Genomic DNA, 18,008 nt, shown 5'->3' with positions numbered 1-18,008 from the left:
CAACCAACTGTAGTTACTGACGGGGTTTTTTCTGAAGTGTTCCTGAGCCCATGTGGCGATATCCTTTACACACTGACGATGCAGTCGCGCCTAAGGGATCGTTTCCAAAATCAATTGGAAATGTGGACTCATCAGACCACTTTTCCACTTTGCATCAGTCCATCTGGGTGTTGTTGATAAATGGCTTTCCAGTAGAGTTTTAACGATGTAGCAACCAACTGTAGTTACTGACGATGGTTTTTCTGAAGTCTTCCTGAGCCCATGTGGCAATATCCTTTACACACTGATGATGCAGTCGCGCCTAAGGGATCGTTTCCAAAATCGATTGGAAATGTGGACTCATCAGACCACTTTTCCACTTTGCGTCAGTTCATCTGGGTGTTGTTGATGAATGGCTTTCCAGTAGAGTTTTAACGATGTAGCAACCAACTGTAGTTACTGACGATGGATTTTCTGAAGTCTTCCTGAGCCCATGTGGCGATATCCTTTACACACTGATGATGCAGTCGCGCCTAAGGGATCGTTTCCAAAATCAATTGGAAATGTGGACTCATCAGACCACTTTGCGTCAGTTCATCTGGGTGTTGTTGATGAATGGCTTTCTAGTAGTTTTAACGATGTAGCAACCAACTGTAGTTACTGACGATGGATTTTCTGAAGTCTTCCTGAGCCCATGTGGCAATATCCTTTACACACTGATGATGCAGTCGCGCCTAAGGGATCCAAGGTTCGTAATATCATGGCTTTGCAGAGATTTCTCCATTCTCTGGACCTTTTGATGATCTTACGGAGCGTAGATGGGGAAATCCCTAAATTCCTTGCAAAATGTTGTTCTTAAACAATTTGCTCAGGCATTTGTTGACAAAAGTGGTGACCCTCGCCCCGTCCTTGTTTGTGAACGAGTGAGAATTTCATGGAAGCTGCTTTTATAGCCAATCATGGCACCCACCTATTCCCAATTGTTCACCTGTGGCATGTTCCAAATAAGTGTTTGATGAGCATTCCTCAACTTTCTCACTCTTTTTTGCCACTTGTGCCAGCTTTTTTGGAAAACATGTTGCAGGCATCAAATTCCAAATGAGCTAATATTTGCCCAAAAATAAACGTGAAGTATCTTGTCTTTGCGGTCTATTCAATTGAATATAAATGTCTTTTTCTACAATCTGATCTAAGGGGTGTTTCAACATAAATGAGGTGCATTAGAAGCACTTTGATTGACAAACGTGCCTGATTGACAAACAGCGTGGTCACTAATTTGCCGGGCTTGAACACATCCACCACCTTCCGAACAAGGTCATCGTACGAAGTCTGGGAGAGGTTGGTCTCGAAGCTCACGTAGGAGAAGTCTGGCTCAGGGGTGATGTGAATGGTCCAGTAGGTCCCCTACAGCCGCAGGAGGGAAGAAAAAGAAGAAGGATGACATAAGAAGAATGAAGGAAGGAGAGAAAAAAAAAGGGAGGCCATGCTCACGTCAGTCTTCATTCCGTTCATGGAGTATCCACATGGGTTGAACATGGTGGCGTCTATCACAGAACCTGGTATCAGGTCACAAATTCCACTCATCTGTAAACAAAAACATCCATCATAATGCTTCGTTTAACATTTACCAATGTATTACAACTGTATACAAATAGAACTTTTTAAAACAATGGATATAAGTACACATTTGGTCCAATCAGAAGCCTGAAACGCAGCCTGACTTCAAAGGCCTACTGAAAGCCACTACTAGCGACCACGCAGTCTGATAGTTTATATATCAATGATGAAATATTAACAATGCAACACATGCCAATACGGCCTTTTTAGTTGACTAAATTACAATTTTAAATTTCCAGCGGAGTTTCTTGTTGAAAACGTCGCGGAATGATGACGCGTGTTTGTGTGTCTCTTTTCATCGCATAATTACACAGTATTTTGGACAACTGTGTTGCTGAATTTTTTGCGATTTGTTCAATTAATAATGGAGACGTCAAAGAAGAATGCTGTTGGTGGAAAGCAGCTGCCTCTAGCACCGAAACACAGCCGGTGTTTCTTTGTTTGTTGTGAAACTTTAACACAGAGCAGTCAAGCGAATATATTTCTCTACGCCAACCAGCAGGTTTTTGGATGGGAAAATTGTGATATTAAGTCGGCTCTTCAGTGGATTATGCGACTTCCTCCTGCAGCTCGAAAAGGCAGCTCCTCCATTGGCTTCTCTAAAAGACACTGGCGTTCACCGCAGCAATCAGACTTTCAGGTAGGACTTTATAATCTCACTAAAACACTATTAAAACAATAAGCAGATAAGGGACGTTCCAGAATTATCCTAGTAAATGTGTCTAATTACATCTGAAACGATCCCACTGCCGTCGCCTTTTTTTTGTGTGCTTCACTCTAACTTTCCTCATCCAGAAATCTTTCATCATCGCTCAAATTAATGGGGAAATTGTCGCTTTCTCGGCCCGCATAGCTCTTGCTGCTGGAGGCTCACATTATAAACAATGTGAGGATGTGAGGAGCCCCACTACCCGTGACGTCACGCGCACATCGTCTGCTACTTTGTGTCTTTGGAGGTGGGAGGGGCCTATCCCCGGGTGCGTGTCTTTGGAGGTGGGAGGGGCCTATCCCCAGGTGCGTGTCTTTGGAGGTGGGAGGGGCCTATCCCCGGGTGCGTGTCTTTGGAGGTGGGAGGGGCCTATCCCCGGGTGCGTGTCTTTGGAGGTGGGAGGGGCCTATCCCCGGGTGCGTGTCTTTGGAGGTGGGAGGGGCCTATCCCCGGGTGCGTGTCTTTGGAGGTGGGAGGGGACTATCCCCGGGTGCGTGTCTTTGGAGGTGGGAGGGGACTATCCCCGGGTGCGTGTCTTTGGAGGTGGGAGGGGACTATCCCCAGGTGCGTGTCTTTGGAGGTGGAAGGGGCTTATCCCCAGATGCGTGTCTTTGGAGGTGGGTGGGGCCTAACCCCAGGTGCAAGTCTTTGTAGGTGGAAGGAGCCTTTCACCAGGTGCGTGTCTTTGGAGGCGGGAGGGGCCTATCCCCAGGTGCGTGTCTTTGGAGGTGGGAGGGGCCTATCCCCGGGTGCGTGTCTTTGGAGGTGGGAGGGGCCTATCCCCGGGTGCGTGTCTTTGGAGGTGGGAGGGGACTATCCCCGGGTGCATGTCTTTGGAGGTGGAAGGGGCCTATCCCCAGGTGCATGTCTTTGGAGGTGGGTGGGGCCTAACCCCAGGTGCAAGTCTTTGTAGGTGGAAGGAGCCTTTCACCAGGTGCGTGTCTTTGGAGGCGGGAGGGGCCTATCCCCAGGTGCGTGTCTTTGGAGGTGGGAGGGGCCTATCCCCGGGTGCGTGTCTTTGGAGGTGGGAGGGGCCTATCCCCAAGTGCATGTCTTTGGAAGTGGGAGGGGCCTATCCCCAGGTGCGTGTCTTTAGAGGTGGGAGAGGCCTATCCCCGGGTGCGTGTCTTTGGAGGTTGGAGGGGCCTATCCCCGGGTGCGTGTCTTTGGAGGTGGGAGGGGCCTATCCCCAGGTGCGTGTCTTTGGAGGGGGGAGGGGCCTATACCCAGGTGCGTGTCTTTGGAGGTGGGAGGGGCCTATCCCCAGGTGCATGTCTTTGGAGGCGGGAGGGGCCTATCCCCAGGTGTGTGTCTTTGGAGGCAGGAGGGGCCTATCCCCAGGTGCGTGTCTTTGGAGGCAGGAGGGGCCTATCCCCAGGTGCGTGTCTTTGGAGGCGGGAGGGGCCTATCCCCAGGTGCAATCAATCATCTCGCCTCGATTACTGTAACATATTATTTTCGGGTCTCCCCATGTCTAGCATTAAACGATTACAGTTGGTACAAAATGCGGCTGCTAGACTTTTGACAAGAACAAGAAAGTTTGATCACATTACGCCTATACTGTATATACCTTTATATACATATATACCTATATATACATATATACCTATACTGAATCACCTGCACTGGCTTCCTGTGCAGTTAAGATGTGACTTTAAGGTTTTACTACTTAGGTATAAAATACTACACGGTCTAGCTCCATCCTATCTTGCCGATTGTATTGTACCATATGTCCCGGCAAGAAATCTGCCTTCAAAAGACTCCGCCTTATTAGTGATTCCTAGAGCCCAAAAAAAGTCTGCGGGCTATAGAGCTTTTTCCGTTCGGGCTCCAGTACTCTGGAATGCCCTCCCGGTAACAGTTCGAGATGCCACCTCAGTAGAAGCATTTAAGTCTCACCTTAAAACTCATTTGTATACGCTAGCCTTTAAATACACCCCCTTTTTAGACCAGTTGATCTGCCGCTTCTTTTCTTTTTCTCCTCTGTCCCCCCCCTCCACCAGAGTCAGGACCCAGGATGGACCGCTCGTCTGCGTATCGGTTGGGGACATCTCTACGATGCTGATCCGACTCCGCTTGGGATGGTTTCCTGTGGACGGGACTCTCGCTGCTGTCTTGGATCCGCTTTGAACTGAACTCTCGCGGCTGTGTCGGAGCCACTATGGATTGAACTTTCACAGTATCGTGTTAGACCCGCTCGACATCCATTGCTTTCGGGGGGTGGGGGGGGGGGTCCTCTCTATGGTTCTCATAGTCATCATTGTCACTGGCGTCCCACTGGGTGTGAGTTGTCCTTGCCCTTATGTGGGTTCTTCAGTGGATGTCGTAGTCGTTTGTACAGTCCTTTGAGACATTTGTGATTTAGGGCTATATAAATAAACATTGATTGATTGATTGATTTTAGAAATGTTTAAATATTGGTAGCGACAAAACTAGCCCTGTATTTACATGACAGGACCTCGCTGAGGAGAACAGCCACCCTATGAACGTGTGATTCATTCTCAAGTTTGTTCTTTACCCTCCACCAGCTGTTTTTTTTTTGGTTTTGTTTTTTAAGTTTTTCCTTGCCTGGACGTTGTTGCGAGTTTGTAAGCCCTTTAAAAACGCTTGTGATTCAGGGCTAGATAAATAAATTGGGATTGATTCCAAAATGTGCTTTATCCTTCACCCTATTATATACAAAACCAACTTTTCCTACCCATTGGTACGTTGGTTTTGTGTATTTCCTGAGAATATGGCAGAGATATGTAGAGAACCTTCTTACAAACGTGCTCCAAACAAGCGCTTGGAATTTGAGACACATTTTGTCTGAGTTACATCAGCGCTTATCTCCATATATGGCAGATGTTTACCCAAAGTCGAGTCACTAAGTTCCTTCTTTTTTTGGTGGGATTACGGCAGACTGGCTCCTACATGCATGCTGAAATCCTACGCTGTTGCCATTGCTAATACAAAGCAGCAAATAGTTCAATCAATCAATCAATGTTTACTTATATAGCCCTAAATCACTAGTGTCTCAAAGGGCTGCACAAACCACTACGACATCCTCGGTAGGCCCACATAAGGGCAAGGAAAACTCACACCCAGTGGGACGTCGGTGACAATGATGACTATGAGAACCTTGGAGAGGAGGAAAGCAATGGATGTCGAGCGGGTCTAACATGATACTGTGAAAGTTCAATCCATAATGGATCCAACACAGTCGCGAGAGTCCAGTCCAAAGCGGATCCAACACAGCAGCGAGAGTCCCGTTCATAGCGGAGCCAGCAGGAAACCATCCCAAGCGGAGGCGGATCAGCAGCGCAGAGATGTCCCCAGCCGATACACAGGCAAGCAGTACATGGCCACCGGATCGGACCGGACCCCCTCCACAAGGGAGAGTGGGACATAGAAGACAAAGAAAAGAAACGGCAGATCAACTGGTCTAAAAAAGGGAGTCTATTTAAAGGCTAGAGTATACAAATAAGTTTTAAGGTGAGACTTAAATGCTTCTACTGAGGTGGCATCTCGAACTGTTACCGGGAGGGCATTCCAGAGTTATCATAGATCTGTCAGTAGACTCACTATGCAAGTTCCAAAAGCACCACCATTACATGTTCTGTAGAATATTCCAAACTATGGCACAGAAAGGTGAACTGAACAGAAGGCCGAGAAGTAAAAATGCTTACACGAGTGACATCACTTGCAGAAACATCATCTTTCATATAGAACTGGTCCATAATGGCTGGATCAAGGTCACTCATCAAAACTTCCAGTGTCTGATCCGCATACTTGTTCTCCCAGTACTCTGGCAAGTCCAGAGTAAACAGATACCTGGTGGGAACATGCAAGAAAAATATGATAGGAATACATCAAAAGTTTTTTTGAGCGTCAGGATGGAGATGTTGTCTCACCAGCAGTCAGAGTTCAAACGTCCCATACAGTAGGCTGCACCATCTGGAGAAAAGGATGATATAATAAGCATACTTGTCAACCCTCCCGGGACAAATTTTCTCCCGAAATTCAGGTGGAGCTGGAGGCCACGCCCCCTCCAGCTCCATGCGAACCTGACTCAGCAATGTTGTGACCCTCTTAAACAGGACAATACTGCCATCTACTGTACATGGAATAGAATAGAATGTACTTTATTGATCCCTGGGGGAAATTCAGCACCACAGTTCGCTCACAATAAACAATGATAATAAATAATATATGTAATATAATATATTCTACATTTAAGTGCAGTCAAGGAACATATGCATTAGGGACTCTGTTCCGAAGCCCGCAGTAAAGAGACGTAACTTCATCACGTCGCCTGGTTATTGACTCCAACCCAATAAATGAAGAAATACGCTTGCAAGTTCCAAAACGAATCGAAACAAGAATTTCAGTTCATCCAGGAGAGTTGCCTGTAAATTTTGTACAACAGACATTCTCCATTGAACACCTCGGCCGAACGGATATACTCAGTCATGAACGGTCAAGCGACGCACAGAGCGTCCGCAGCTCAGCATCGTTCACAACCCAGTATTATGGGCCGCATCGCAAAATGGAGACCCGATGGTTTAACTTATGCTGATAGTTGGAAGCAACATCGCGTTCTCATTTGTGGATGTCTATAACAAATACGTGAAGGATATGTTCCCGGATTCGGAGATCGCTCGCCAGTACGCAAATGGCAGAACAAAAAGTTACTCAAATAGTGAAAGGTAAGTGTTGTTGTTTTTTTTTTGTAACCAGCAAGCACAGTACAGTTAGTAGAACAACTGTGTTTTTATTACTGTGTATTTGATATATGCCGTCTGAAATTCAACTATTTATTTATATATATAAAATAAAATATATATAGCTATAATTCACTGAAAGTCAAGTATTTCATACATATATATTTATAAGAGATATATATGAAATACTCGAGTTGGTGAATTATACTCCTCTCCTCTTAACCACGCCCCCCGCCCCAACCACGTCGCCCACCCCCCACCTCCCGAAATCGGAGGTCTCAAGTTTGGCAAGTATGATAAGTGTCCTCTTGGACTTCTCAGGAAATTACAAAAACAGCCCCAGGACTATAAAATCACAATTTTCAAAATGAAAAGTGAAGTGAAGTGAATTATATTTATATAGCGCTTTTCTCAAGTGACTCAAAGCGCTTTACATAGTGACACCCAATATCTAAGTTACATTTAAACCAGTGTGGGTGGCACTGGGAGCAGGTGGGTAAAGTGTCTTGCCCAAGGACACAGCGGCAGTAACTAGGATGGCACAAGCGGGAATTGAACCTGCAACCCTCAAGTTGCTGACACGGCCACTCTACCAACCGAGCCATGCCGCCCCAAACAAAATCCTGTTTGAGTATCGTCCAGTGGGTCATCCGCCCGACCCAAGTGGATTCACCCCTGAGCTTCAGCAATCTTTTCTGCTAATCTTCAATGGCAATTACTCGGAAACTGTGCAACTCTTTTTTTTTTTTTCCACGAAACCTTGCGGAAACGGACATGGTCCAAAGCGGAACCCTTTAGAATTTGGCTGATTCGATAAGAGACGGGGGCAAGACTGGATGCAGGATTTGGTCTGATATCAATTTCCTCAGTGAACATTTTGGCTTAATCTTTGCAGGCCAAGTTTCAAACTTGGTCTGCACTCCAGATCAGAGGTCACCAAATAGTGAGCAGGTGATCAATGACAATGGAGTCTATAAAGAACTGAAGGGTTCATGGAAAATGACCACTTTCAGTCTCAAATGTTAGGTTTTGATTGATTGATTGAAACTTATATTAGTAGATTGCACAGTACAACTGACCACTAAATGATTCATGTTGCCAAACGTGGTCGACCAAGGCAGGCACTTTGTGATCCAGTCTCTTCCAGATTCTAAGCTATCAGTCGTCTCAACGTGTAGACCCAAGGAAACACCAGACATTATTCACAATTACACTAAGACTGTCAGAGTTCAGGTGTTAACATGATTAATCACATGGTGTAGACCAAGGGTCACCAACACGGTGCCCGCGGGCACCAGGTAGCCCGTAAGGACCAGATGAGTCGCCTGCTGGCCTGTTCTAAAAATAGCTCAAATAGCAGCACTTACCAGTGAGCTGCCTCTATTTTTTGAATTTTATTTATTTTACTCGTTTTGCTCGACATTTTTAATTCTAAGAGAGACAAAACTCAAATAGAATTTGAAAATCCAAGAAAATATTTTAAAGACTTGGTCTTCACTTGTTTAAATAAATTCATTTATTTTTTTTACTTTGCTTCTTATAACTATCAGAAAGACAATTTTAGAGAAAAAATACAACCTTAAAAATGATTTTTAAACACATATACCTTTTTACCTTTTAATTGTCTTCCTCTTCTTTCCTGACAATTCAAATCAATGTTCAAGTAAATTTATTTTAAATAATAATAAATACATAAAAATTTAATTCTTCATTTAAACTTTTTTTTCGACGAAGAATATTTGTGAAATATTTCTTCAAACTTATGATTAAAATGAAAAAATAATATTCTGGCAAGTCTAGAAAATCTGTCAAATCTAATTTAAATCTTATTTTAAAGTCTTTTGAATTCCTTTCCAAATTTTTGTTCTGGAAAATTTAGAAGAAATAATTATTTGTCTTTGTTAGAAATATAGCTTGGTCCAATTTGTTAAATATTCTTACAAAACGCAGATTGGATTTTAACCTATTTAAAACATGTCATCAAAATTCTAAAAATAATTTTAATCAGGAAAAATAACTAATGATGTTCCATAAATTATTTTTTTTATTTCTTCAAAAAGATTCGAATTAGCTAGTTTTTCTCTCCTTTTTTTCGGTTGAATTTTGAATTTTAAAGAGTCTAAATTGAAGATAAACTATGTTTCAAAATCAAATTTAAATTTTTTTCCTGTTTTCTCCTCTTTTAAACCATTAAATTAAGTGTTTTTTCATCATTTATTCCTTACAAAAAACCTTCCGTAGAACGAAAAAAAATGTATGACGGAATGACAGACAGAAATACCCATTTTTTTAATATAACAGTATATATAAATTTATTTTTTTTAAAAGGTAAATTGAGCAAATTGGCTATTTCTGGCAATTTATTTAAGTGTGTATCAAACTGGTAGCCCTTCGCATTAATCAGTACCCAAGAAGTAGCTCTTGGTTTCAAAAAGGTTGGTGACCCCTGGTGTAGACCCAGGCAAACACCAAACATTGATTGAAAATTATACTAAGACTATCAAAGTTCATGTGTTCACAAGATTAATCACAGTAATCATGTTTGAACACAGATTTATCTTGACCGCACAGGATGCGCCAATCAACATGTTTGGCCTCCAATTTAATGCTAATTTTTGGGCCTCTTATCTAATCCCATTTCGAGCCGATGCTTTAATAAACTATAAAACTTAACATGTTTCACGGTGAGTAACTAAAGTAGACCGTTGCACAGGTTTTTAAAGCTTCTTCAATGTATAATTTGCTAGTATTGCAAGTCTGATAAATTTTAATTGAATGCTACGTATGATTTTTTGAGCTCAGGCCCATTAAAGCGTTTCTGGGTGTTGTTGATAAATGGCTTTGGTTTTGCATAGTATAGTTTTAACTTGCGTTACAGATGTGGCAACCAAGTGTAGTTACTGACAGTGGTTTTCGGAAGTGTTCTTGAGCCCACGTAGTGATATCCTTTACACACTGAAGTGGCTTTTTGATGCAGTACCGCCTGAGGGATGGAAGGTGCGTAATATCATGGCTTACGTGCAGTGATTTCTCCACTTTCTCTCAACCTTTTGATGATATCACGGGGCGTAGATGGTGAAATCCCTAAATTCCTTGCAATAGCTGCTTGAGAAATGTTGTTCTTAAACAATTTGCTCAGGGTTTTGTTGACAAAGTGTTGACCCTCGCCCCCGTCCTTGTTTGTGAATGAATGAGCATTTCATGGAATTTGGAATATTTTTTTAAACAAAAAAAACTAAAAACTATTAGTTCCCATTTGTATCATTTGGTTTTTACCCTCCAACCTTTCCTGTATCCAGAAACTTACTCCCCAATCTTCCAAACATGAACAAAATCTTTAAAAAAAAAAATGTTGTAATAAGAAAAAATAAACATCGACATCTGGATCGTTCCCCCTACTTTACATCAAAGTTGGCGGTTAAGTTAAAAGTTAAAGTTCAAGTACCAATGATAGTCACACACACACTAGGTGTGGTGAAATTTGTCCTCTGAATTTGACCCAACCCATTGATCACCCCCTGGGAAGTGAGGGGAGCAGTGAGCAGCAGCGGTGCCCGCGCCCGGGAATCATTTTTGGTGTTTCCACCCCCATGCTTCACAGTAGGTGTGGTGTTCTTGGTATAAACTCAGTATTCTTCTTCCTCCCAACACGACAAGTTGAGTTTATACCAAAATGGATACATGGATGATACAGCAGAGGATTGGGAGAATGTCATGTGGTCAGATGAAACCAAAATAGAACTTTTTGGTATAAACTCAACTTGTGGTATTTGGAGGAAGAAGAATACTGAGTTGCATCCCAAGAACACCACACCTACTGTGAAGCATGGTAGTGGAAACATCATGCTTTGGGACTGTTTTGTCTGCTAAGGGGACAGGACGATTGATCCGTGTTAAAGGGGAACATCGTCCTGTCCCCTTAGCAGAAAAACAACCCCAAAGCATGATGTTTCCACCCCCATGCTTCACAGTAGGTATGGTGTTCTTGGGATGCAACTCAGTATTTTTCTTCCTCGAGTTGAGTTTATACCAAAAAGTTCTATTTTGGTTTCATCTGACCACATGACATTCTCCCAATCCTCTGCTGTATCATCCATGTATCCATTTTGGTATAAACTCAACTGGTCGTGTTTGGAGGGAAGAAGAATACTGAGTTGCATCCCAAGAACACCATACCTACTGTGAAGCGTGGGGGTGGGAACTTGCACAATCGCTGGCTGACTAAATACTTTTTTGCCCCACTGTAATTGAATCACTTGTTTATTTTTCAACAACTTTTTACTTATTTTTATTTTTTTTCCAAATAGTTCAAGAAAGACCACTAAAAATAAGCAATATTTTGCACTGTTGTACAAATTAATAAATTAGAAACTGATGACATAGTGCTGTATTTTACTTCTTTATCTCTTTTTTTCTACCAAAAAGTCTTAGGTCAGGGGTCGGGAACCTTTTTGGCTGAGAGAGCCAAGAATCCAAATATTTTAAAATGTATTTCCGTAAGAGCCATATCATGAATTTTTAAGTAAGACCAAAATTACTAGAATATAATTGGTCTCGTATTCTTTGTAATTACGTTTATATTCGGAAGCTAACTGTGGAGGGGCGTGGCCTGCGGGCCTGCAGCGAAGCGGGGTGTGGCAGGACCAACCTCAAAATCAGCGACAGGTGCATAGGTGGCCTTGTTATCTAATCACCTGTCGCTCTGTTATAAGCAGCAGCCGGGAGGAGAGACAGGGTTGGAGCTGGAGCCAGAGCGAGAACGAAAGAGAAAAAGACAATTGCTGCAAAGCAACTGAGAGACTTATTGAAAAATAAAAAAATATCGTAACCCAGAAACAGGCTTTCATGTCGGAGCTTGGTGGTCTGAAGTATTTCTTGAACAAGTGTGGTAGAAAAAGGATGGATGGATTCAAATGCATGAGCATGTTTGATATTTTGAACTTTATTTTTAACACTTTGATTACAAGTGGAATTAGTCTTTACTTGTCGTGTTAAGCAGTGTCAGCTCAGATTTATCCGAGAGCCAGATGCAGTCATCAAAAGAGCCACATCTGGCTCTAGAGCCATAGGTTCCCTACCCCTGGATTAGGTGCTACTTGAATTAAAAACATGTTCACAGGGGGTACATCCCTGAAAAAAGGTTGAGAACAACTGGCCTAGTGCTTAGAGTGTCCGCCCTGAGATGGACATGTCGCGAGTTCAAACCCCGGTCTAGTCATAGCAAAGACTATAAAAATGGGAGCCATTACCTCCCTGCTTGGAATTGGGGGTTAAATCACCAAAAATAATTCCCGGGCGCTGCCACGGCTGCTGCTCACTGCTCCCCTCACCTCCCAGGGGGGTGAGCAAGGGCGATGGGTCGAATGCAGATGACAAATTTCACCACATATAGTGTGTGAATAATCATTGGTACTTTAACTTTGACTGAAACCCACACAAAAAAAAAACACGATTGCCATCTTACATACTTGGGAAAATCTGGCCGAGAAAGTCAATTTCCTCTTGGAAGTTCCGATGAGGGAACTCTTGATGGGTAGGTTTCATAAAGTTCTTGCGGGAGTAGAAGAAATTCTGCAAAACATGATTAAAAAAAAAAAAAAAAAATGGTTGGACATGGATTGGACGCCGAATCTCTGCAGGCTAGAAGAAAAAGTCCGGGGGTGTTTTGTCTCACCTCGATGGCATCAAAACCGCAGTACTCCCTGGCGAGTTCCAGCAGAGGCACCAGTGCTTGCAGTAAGAGGGTGGTTCCACATGTTTTCAAAATGAAACGTCTCTTGGAGACAAACATGCTACTCTCACTAAATGGGGAGGGGGAGACAGAACATAAGTTTCATTGGGAAATATACACAGGAGGAGAAGAACAAACAACATTCTTTCATTCAGCTCTACTCTTTTAAAGTGTTTCCCATTAATTCCTATTAAAGGCCTACTGAAAGCCACTACTATCAACCACAGTCTGATAGTTTATATATCAATGATGAAATCCAAACATTGCAACACATGCAAATACGGCCTTTTTAGTTTACTAAATTGCAATTTTAAATTTTCCGCGAGGTATCCTGTTGAAATGTTGCGGAATTATAGCGCGTGACGTCTCCGGTTGTAGCACCGATCCTGGCTAAAAGTAGTCTGCTTTAAATCGTATAATTACGCAGTATTCTGGATATCTGTGTTGCTGAATCTTTTGCAATTTGTTCAATTAATAATGGAGACGTCAAAGAAGAAAGACGTAGGTGGGAAGCGGCTGCCTTTAGCAACACAAACAAAGCCGGTGTTTCCCTGTTTACATTCCCGAAGGTGAAGCTTTACAAAGCAACAGAGCGGTCAAGCGAACATGGTTCCCGACCACATGTCAACTGGCAAGTTTCGGTGAGAAAATTGAGGTAATAAGTCGGCTCTTGCCGTGGAAATGAGCGGAGCTTGCGTCCTCCTGCAGCCACGGACTCTCTTACCTCCTCCCACTGGAGACACTGGCGGTCACCACACCCTTCCGACTTTCAGGTACCATATAATCTCACTAAAACACTAGTAACACAATAAGCAGATAAGGGATTTTCCAGAATTATCCTAGTAAATGTGTCTAATAACATCTGAATCGCTCCCACTGCCCTCGCCTTTTTTTTTCTTTTTCTTTTTTTTTCTAGTCCTTCACTCTCAGTATCCTCATCCACAAATCTTTCATTCTCGCTCAACTTAAAGGCCTACTGAAATGAGATTTTTTTATTTGAACGGGGATAGCAGGTCCATTCTATGTGTCATACGTGATCATTTCGCGATATTGCCATAATTTTGCTGAAAGGATTTGGTACAGAACATCGACGATAAAGTTCGCAACTTTTGGTTGCTAATAAAAAAGCCTTGCCTGTACCGGAAGTAGCAGACAATGTGCATGTGATGTCACCGGTGTGAGGGCTCCTCACATCTGAACATTGTTTATAATGTGAGCCTCCAGCAGCAAGAGCTATTCGGACCTAGAAAGCGACAATTTCCCCATTAATTTGAGCGAGGATGAAAGATTCGTGGACAAGGAAAGTTAGAGTGAAGCACAAAAAAAAAAGCAACGGCTCCAGTCGGCTGCAGTGGGACCGTTTCAGATGTAATTAGACACATTTACTAGGATAATTCTGGAAGATCCCTTATCTGCTTATTGTTTTAATAGTGTTTTAGTGAGATCGTAAAGTCATACCTGAAAGTCGGATGGCTGCGGTGAACGCCAGTGTCTCTCAGAGAAGCCGATGGAGGAGCCAAGACCACAGCTGCCTTTTAAACTACATGAGGAAGTCCCATAATCCACTGAAGTCTCCGGTAAGACCCGACTTAATATCACAATTTTTACATCCACTTGCTGGTTGGCGTAGAGAAACATGTTCGCTTGTCCGCTCTGTGTTAAAGCTTCACAACAAACAAAGAAACACCGGCTGTGTTTCGCTGCTAAAGGCAGCTGCAATCCACCGCTTTCTTCTTTGACGTCTCCATTATTAATTGAACAAATTGCAAAAGATTCAGCAACACAGATGTCCAAAATACTGTGTAATTATGCGATGAAAAGAGACGACTTTTAGCCGTGTGTGGTGCTGGGCTAATAAGTCCCCTCCAACCCGAGACATCACGCATACGCGTCATCATTCCGTGACGTTTTCAACCAGAAACTCCGCTTGAAATGTGTCTAATAACACCTGAATCACTCCCACTGCCCTCGCCTTTTTTTCGTTTTTCTTTTTTTCCCCTAGTGCTTCACTCTCACTATCCTCATCCACGAATCTTTCCCCCTCGCTCAAATTTATGGGGAAATCGTCGCTTTCTCGGTCTGAATCGCTCTTGCTGCTGGTGGCCATGATTGTAAACAATGTGAGGATGTGAGGAGCTCCACAACCCGTGGACGTCACGCGCACATCGTCTGCTACTTCCGGTACAGGCAAGGCTTTTTTATTAGCGACCAAAAGTTGCGAACTTCATCGTGGATGTTCTCTACTAAATCCTTTCAGCAAAAATATGGCAAAATGATCAAGTATGACATAGAATGGACCTGCTATCCCCGTTTGAATAAGAAAATCTAATTTCAGTAGGCCTTTAACTTGTGGGCCAATCACTGTACATCCCCACCTTTTAACACCGCTCATTTGCACCTGGTCTGCCAGAGAGGAAGAATACGGAACAGGAGGGATCAGTCTGGCCAGCTTAGCAACTTTATACAGGAAGTATTTATATTTTTTGGGATTCAGTCAATTCTTTAATATGCATTTATTTACTCAGTCATCAAATACAAGCCATCACAAAATTCCCAGTGGGAGAGAAAATGCTAGCATGCCAGGCACATCTAATACAGTGGGGCCAAAAAGTATTTAGTCAGCCACAGATTGTGCAAGTTCTCCCACTTAAAATGATGACAGAGGTCTGTAATTTTCATCATAGGTACACTTCAACTGTGACAGACAGAATGTGGGAAAAAAATCCAGGAATTCACATTGTAGGAATTTTAAAGAATTTATTTGTAACTGATGGTGGAACATAAGTATTTGGTCAACTATTCAAAGGTTTTGGTTCAAAATCTCACGATACATGGCCCCATTCATTCTTTCCTTAACACGGATCAGAAAAGCAGAAAAACAGCCCCAAAGCATGATGTTTCCACCCCCATGCTTCACAGTAGGTATGGTGTTCTTAGGATGCAACTCAGTATTCTTCTTCCTCCAAACACGAGTTAATACCAAAACGTTTTATTTTGGTTTCATCTGACCACATGACATTCTCCCAATCCTGCAGTGCCAGACGTGTCCCCCTGCTTAAGCCAGTGCATGTCCAGGCCCGTCTGAAGTTCGCCAGAGAGCACATGGGAGAATGTCATGTGGTCAACATAGAACTTTTTGGTATAAACTCAACTCGTCGTGTTTGGAGGAAGAAGAATACGGAGTTGCATCCCAAGAACACCATACCTACTGTGAAGCATGGGGGTGGAGACATCATGCTTTGGGGCTGTTTTTCTGCTAAGGGGACAGGACGATTGATCCGTGTTAAGGAAAGAATGAACGGGGCCATGTATCGTGAGATTTTGAGCCAAAACCTCCTTCCATCAGTGAAAGCTTTGAAGATGAAACGCGGATGGGGTCTTCCAGCATGACAATGATCCCAAACACACCGCCCGGGCGACGAAGGAGTGGCTCCGTAAGATGCACTTGAAAGTCCTGGAGTGGCCTAGCCCGTCTCCAGACCTCAACCCCATAGAAAATCTGTGGAGGGAGTTGAAAGTCTGTGTTGCTCGGCAACAGCCCCAAAACGTTACTGCTCTCGAGAAGATCTGCATAGAGGAATAGGCCAAAATACCAGCTAGTGTATGTGCAAACCTATAGTAATCGTTTGACCTTTGTTATTGCCAACAAAGGTTATATTACAACGTATTGAGTTGAATTTTTGTTATTGACCAAATACCACCATAATTTACAAATAAATTCTTTAAAATTCCTACAATGTGAATTCCTGGATTTTGTTCCCACATTATGTCTCTCACAGTTGAAGTGTACCTATGATGAAAATTACAGACCTCTGTCATCATTTTAAGTGGGAGAATTTGCTGACTACATACTTTTTTGCCCCACTGTATCAGATTGTAGGCGGGTTTATTTGGACCCTTCGCGTTCATACTTTGCCTGATTGTAAAATGTCGTTTGAGACGTTCATATGTTGTCAATATTCAGTGTTTTATCGTTCATAGTTAATATTGTAAACCCCACATTCTTTATTTTCATGTACATTCTTGGTGTAAAAGTCCATTTAATTCAAGACGGACTGTCACAGCCTTTTTGGCATTCAGACATTATTGTGATGTTTTGTGTTAATGTGCCTAAAAAACGGATATACCGGACCCCCCGCACACATTTTTTTATCAAAATTTGGCTGCCCGAGTCAAAATAATTACCCATGCCTGGCGTATAATACACCATGATCTTGGACATGAGGAGGAATCAGTGGGTGGTCAAGCTACTAAGAGCCCACAGTTTTAGACTTCAAAAACCCTTGATCTAGAAGACATTTTGGATCAAGATAAAATTCAGCCTAATTAGCAAGTTAAAAACAGAGTGGATTTAAACGAGAAAAACCTCTGATCTAAAAGACATTTGGATCAAGATCAAATGTAGCCTATTTTGCAATAGCCCACCGTTTTAGACTTCAAAACCCTCTGATCTAGAAGACATTTTGGATCAAGATCAAATGTAGCCTATTTTGCAAGTTAAAAACAGAGTGGATTTAAACGAGAAAAACCTCTGATCTAAAAGACATTTGGATCAAGATCAAATGTAGCCTATTTTGCATGTTAAAAACAGAGTGGATTTAAACAAGAAAAACCTCTGATCTAAAAGACATTTGGATCAAGATCAAATGTAGCCTATTTTGGCTTCTTAAAATCAGAGTAGCCACTGAATAATCTCGTCACCTGAAAGTGGCAACAAAAATGTGGATTGACTCAGATGACCGCTCTAATCCCGGCCTTGGATCTAATCATAGCCAAAGCCCAGTAGACGTCCTGCTCCACATCTCACCTGAGTATATAAGCTTCCTGCTTGTCAGTCTTTGTCACACTTATGATCAAACAGTGCACATTCTCCAGAAGTTTGTCCCATTCAAACCTAAAAGGGGAACAGAAAAAACAGACATCCTTCAAAAAGGTATTCAAGGTCAACATAGAGTAAGCAATGTTGGTTATGCAGATATCTGAACATTGGCCTTTTTTGTCAATGGAATTTTGTAGCATCAGCAGTTTGAGGAAAGAACAGACATCAAAACACCAAGAAGAAAAAGATGTAAGGAGCAATTTAATTGTTTACCATTACCTTCTTGTAACAGTAATGTTTATTTAAAGATGAGCGCAATTGACGAAGTAACGACATTTTATTACGAACCCCGTTTCCATATGAGTTGGGAAATTGTGTTTGATGTAAATATAAACGGAATACGATGATTTGCAAATCCTTTTCAACCCATATTCAGTTGAATATGCTACA

The 18,008-nt window shown here is 42.5% G+C and overlaps 1 protein-coding gene across 1 annotated transcript in view; it reads right to left on the bottom strand.

Annotated features, from left to right (window-relative positions):
- Positions 1–18,008, bottom strand: part of amd1 (adenosylmethionine decarboxylase 1) — a 50,578-nt gene that overhangs the window by 10,218 nt on the left and 22,352 nt on the right. Inside the window, exons 2-8 of the mRNA XM_061894110.1 lie at positions 17,547–17,633; positions 12,683–12,809; positions 12,477–12,579; positions 6,199–6,241; positions 5,974–6,118; positions 1,471–1,563; positions 1,228–1,383 (exon numbers count right to left, since the gene is read on the bottom strand). Coding sequence (XP_061750094.1) covers positions 1,228–1,383; positions 1,471–1,563; positions 5,974–6,118; positions 6,199–6,241; positions 12,477–12,579; positions 12,683–12,809; positions 17,547–17,633 — 754 coding nt within the window. The remainder of the gene's footprint in view (positions 1–1,227; positions 1,384–1,470; positions 1,564–5,973; positions 6,119–6,198; positions 6,242–12,476; positions 12,580–12,682; positions 12,810–17,546; positions 17,634–18,008) is intronic.

Source organism: Nerophis ophidion, linkage group LG03 (assembly GCF_033978795.1).
Source record: "Nerophis ophidion isolate RoL-2023_Sa linkage group LG03, RoL_Noph_v1.0, whole genome shotgun sequence".
Classification (NCBI taxonomy): Eukaryota; Metazoa; Chordata; class Actinopteri; order Syngnathiformes; family Syngnathidae; genus Nerophis; species Nerophis ophidion.
The sequence above is the reverse complement of the archived record's forward strand: the minus strand, read 5'-3'. Positions and strand labels throughout refer to the sequence as shown.